At 46.1% G+C, this 4,690-nt stretch overlaps 1 protein-coding gene across 1 annotated transcript; it reads left to right on the forward strand.

Moving 5' to 3' along the window:
• Nucleotides 1-1,986: 1,986 nt before the first annotated feature.
• LOC108572709 (GS homeobox 1-like) lies at nt 1,987-3,097 on the forward strand. Its single transcript, XM_017934985.1, has 2 exons — nt 1,987-2,248; nt 2,340-3,097. Exons 1-2 carry the CDS (start codon nt 1,987-1,989, stop codon nt 3,095-3,097), a joined length of 1,020 nt encoding a protein of 339 aa, XP_017790474.1.
• Nucleotides 3,098-4,690: the final 1,593 nt, after the last annotated feature.

Consider the following 4,690-nt stretch of genomic DNA (forward strand, 5'->3'; position numbering starts at 1 on the left):
AAGACGACGAACGAAAGTTAGCTTCAGTTTCGATCGATTGCACCGGTCGTTTAATAGTTTACACAGCGGAGATCGTTAAAATTTTCTGTGTTATAATAGCGAAATTGCAAAATTCGAGTCGACGCTTCGAAACACCCTTTGAACATCGTTAGGTGTCCGCTAGATTTAGTCAAACGAGATACGTTGATCGTGGCCAAATATTTGTCCATACCCAATTCCGTTGGTTGCGAGGTGAACCGGGGGAGGGGAGTAGTTATGCGTTGGAATAATTTAACATACAATCGAGGAATATCGAGGAGAAATTCGAACTTCGCCGGTTCGACATATGCAACCGGATTGTTAACGTCTGCGGGTGATTTAAGATTAACAGTTCGCGGTTATTTGCTCGTAAACGATCGGGAAAACGCGCGTGCGTTTCATCCGTGAAATCTATGAATAAGTTTCACGAGAAACGAACACGATCGTTGGAAACGGAAAGAGGATCACCTCTGTTCCGGGAATGCAAATCGTCCGTCGGTGAAAGAAGGGGGAGAGAGAGAAAAGCCGCAGCCGTTCAGGTAGATTCGATTTGGATCTTCCGAGTTATTGAATATCGATGCCGAGGAGAAATGAAGTTACCGGGCTGAAAGGCTTCGTGGAAACGCCGTCGATGTAAATACACTGTTCGGTTAATTGACTGCGCTCTCCTCTAACAAGATGCTATTAAACAAATTATTTTTCCGGAGACTTCTATCTCTTCTTTTCTTCTTATTCACGAGCAAATTCTCCACTGAGTTCGTTAACGAACGGACAGACCGAGCAGAAAGTAAAGAAAGTTACCTTTTCAAGTTACCAGATTTCGAATCGATGTTACTTCTTCAGATCGCCGCTTAATTTTCCGTCCTCTCGAAACACCACTAATGACACCGTCCAGAACTGCTTCAGATACCTGTCCCATTCAACGGCTTATCTCGATCAACCGCGTAGATTCTTCAGCACGTCGTCCCACAAGAACGTTTCTCTTTCAAAATTCCTCCGTTTGTTTCAAAGAAAAATCTTCCATAGTCAAAATGTTTTTCTCCTCTTCCTCGTGAAGCTTCACAAAAACGATCGCTGAATATAATACGAAGGAACAAACAGACCACTCTGAGAGCGATTTCCGAGGAAACCCTTTCAACGATACATTCCCCGGATCCATTTCCGTCAATTTAAAATCATACTTCAAAATCATCGCGAGGAACGAATGCGATCGGGTACAACCAAGGAGAGTTGGCTGGGGTTAGGCCAATAATAGTGGAAAGATGGGTACGGAGGTATAATGTTTCCGGACATATTAGCCACCCGTCGAATTAGCGTTGCGAGAAAATGCCCTACTCGGTGTCGATCCCAAGGGAGGCGAGCCGTTTGGTCCCCGTCAGCGTTTAGGGTGAGCCTAACCGGGGGGCACCCTTGGAAAAAAGGGCGGGGCCCCGTACAAAAGGGGCCCTGAAGAAAACCAACCCCTGGGTGGAGTTACCACCCCGTATATATATTCTCGAGCGTTGGTTCCTCGGGGTGCAGATCACGGTACACTATCGTGCCGTGAGGACCTACCTCGTCTTCTTGGTGTTACTTTGCCTACGAACCATCCAAACATCCTCGACAGTCGCTCGACGGTCGAGAAAGAGCGTCTTCTTGGTGTTACTTGCCTACGAACCATCCAAACATCCTCGACAGTCGCTCGACGGTTGAAAAAGTGCGTCTTCTTGGTGTTGCTTTGCCTACGAACCATCCAAACATCCTCGACGGTCGAGAAAGAGCGTCTCGAGGAAGTTCTCAAGTGATATCGGACGCAGAAGCTGTTGGACGTTGTACGAGAGACCAGGCGGATCTGGGTGGATCGATGGGAAATTGTGCGGAACGAAGAAGCGTCAGTGGTTGCAGGATTATTTAGTGCATCGAGTCCGACAGTGTTTCGTTTCTTCATACGAGTCGATTTAATCGTGAAGAGGAGAAAAACCAGAGAAGATGTCGCGAAGTTTCTTAGTGGATTCGTTGATAGGCAACAATTCGCCACCTGCTTACCCGTTGCCTTATTACGGGAACCAGTTGCCTAGTTACATGTTCAATTTCTTCAATCTCGGACTTGGTTATCAACCGATTAGACCGGTACCTAGGCCACCAGCTCTGCCTGTTCCGGTTCCTATCAGTCCTCCTGCTTTGGGGAGCTTGCCTGTGACTGGACAGAGTCCGCCGTCGCCTTTGAACACCTCTACTAGCAGACTTTCTGGTAAATATTTGTTTATACTTGTCACTGATAGAAGCAAATGTAAGCAAGATTTTATGAAATGTTCTATATTAACGTTATCTTGTTTCTTTAGATATTTCAGCACCCAGCGAGTCTCCTTCGAGAAACAGCACTCCGACTCCACCACCGAAATCCCCGAATTCCCTCAGCAGCAGCTCGAAAAGAATTCGTACCGCGTTTACGAGCACTCAGTTGTTGGAACTCGAACGAGAATTCTCCGCTAATATGTACCTATCGCGACTCAGGCGAATCGAGATCGCCACGAATCTGCGATTATCCGAGAAGCAAGTGAAGATCTGGTTTCAAAATCGCCGAGTGAAGTACAAGAAGGAGGATCTGCCCACTGGACAGAGTCAAAAATGTTGCTGTCTGAGGACGTGCGGGAAGAAGAAGGACGGTTGCAGCGACGATTCGTCGAGTCGGAAGTGCGAGCAGGAAGAATCGATCAAGAACGAGAAAACGGAAGCAAACGAGAAGACTGCGGACGAGACGAGGCAGGAGGAATCGTCGGCGAGTATCACGGTGGATCGTTTCGAGCAATCGTTTCAAGCGACGGAGAACCAGCAGCGATTTCATCCGGAAACCGAGGAGAAATTCAACGATCCGAGGGTGAGCGTGATGCCTGAGCGTTGCGAGAGGAGCGCGTACAATTTGTCCAGCGGCTTGAAGAGGAGAATCGTGGACGGCGCGGAAGAGACGGATGACAAGAAGAGACGGATCGACGGGCCGTCGATTTATCAGAACATGATTCAAGAGCACACCGTCGTGAAACCTGTGTTCAGAAGCATAGGATGCACTAAACATACCGTGGAGAGAATTGTCAATTCATAGAGAGAATGAAAATATGGAGCTAAAATTGCGTTCCATCTACACGGCGGAACAACTATTTCCTCGAGATTACATCTCACTGTCCTTTCCATTCGTGTGTGTCTGTGTACACTACGTTCTTGTAAATACATCTTGTAGATATATTTTTGTACGATTGAACGAAGAGAAGAGAGAACCTATGGCTGTATATTTTTTAATATTATTTCTAAGGAGAATAAAATGGACCATTGAAATTTATCGTATCGCGTACATCTGCTATGAAAACCAACCTCGCCTCGTCCGTCCTCTTTTGAGATCATTTTCACGAAACGTGTCGTATTTTCGCTTATTAAACGGCGTACAAACAACGGACTAGTTTTATTTCGAATTTACTCCGTGTAAATGATAATTCGACAATTTAACGACTAATACTACGAGAACAATCCGCGGCGAGTTGATCGCGCGAGCGTACTGTTTAATTATTTCACAAGTTCGTGAAAATTACACGTTAAACAGCCGGCCACGATCGATAGATATTTTATCGCTGGGAACAACGAGGACCCTTCCAGTGTTGAATTTGTCGTGTTTTACGAAAGAACCAACCGATATTCCTCTCCAGAATCACCGATTTTAGTAATCGTTCTATTGATTTCCACGCAAGTTATTGCTTCTATGCAAAACGTACAGCATTATACACGGCTGGGATTATTTATCGGTAAAAAATTCGCAGGAATACACGACGTTGTTTTTATCTATCGAGGTCGAAGCGTATCGGTGAATTTATTGGCGGTACAAATCTTTCGTCTTTGAATACGACAAAAAAAACGTCTCTTATTCCTCTTGCTAAAAAAAAAAATGTCGCATTGTTGCGAGTCGTTGTTCAGCGGGAACATAAAAAAAAACGTGATAAATTCTGGACGATCCTCGAGGACGTTACATCGACGAATTTGTCAAACGAATTCCAACCGAGCAGGATTTGCATAAATAAGCAGCCATACCACGCTCGTTAATTCCTGCGCGGCCATTACAAATGTAAAAAGGCGCCATTTAGCTCGCGTGAGTTATCACATTGTGTACAGCTTCCGGAAGAAACAATTTTCCGACTGTCAGGCAGCAATAAAACGGATTAAAGACGACGGAGGAGGGTATAGTTGCGCGCGGGAAAAAGCGAGAGAGGACGAAGGGCAGAGGAGGACTGTAAGGATCTCGAAAGCCAGAGTCGCGGTGACCATTGTCAACGAGAAATCGGCCGTGATGCCGTAAATCCTGGAAATTTGTCAAGAGGCCCCCACTTTGGGTTAAATTTAAGGTAAAACGTAGTTAATGGTGTTAAGGAGCGACGCGACAATAGCCTAGAGGCACTCTCGTATCCTCGTCGATCGACAATGGAACACTTGTGTCTCCTTCGTGAGCTCAGCGGGCGAGCGAACGTGAAAACCGGCTGCCTTTTTTTTTCTCCGGTCCCCGACGTTCTCCTCCTGCCATTCACAGGATCCTCGGTGAACTTTTCTCGTCTCATTCATTCGCACGCAGAATGAATGACCGACGACGACTCTTGGAAAAGTTCGAATCAAAAAATCGTCCGGTGAAGAGTGTACGGGCGATTCGTCAGAGAGA

The sequence above is a fragment of the Habropoda laboriosa genome, unplaced genomic scaffold (genome assembly GCF_001263275.1).
Source record: "Habropoda laboriosa isolate 0110345459 unplaced genomic scaffold, ASM126327v1 scaffold22, whole genome shotgun sequence".
NCBI classification, from domain to species: domain Eukaryota; kingdom Metazoa; phylum Arthropoda; class Insecta; order Hymenoptera; family Apidae; genus Habropoda; species Habropoda laboriosa.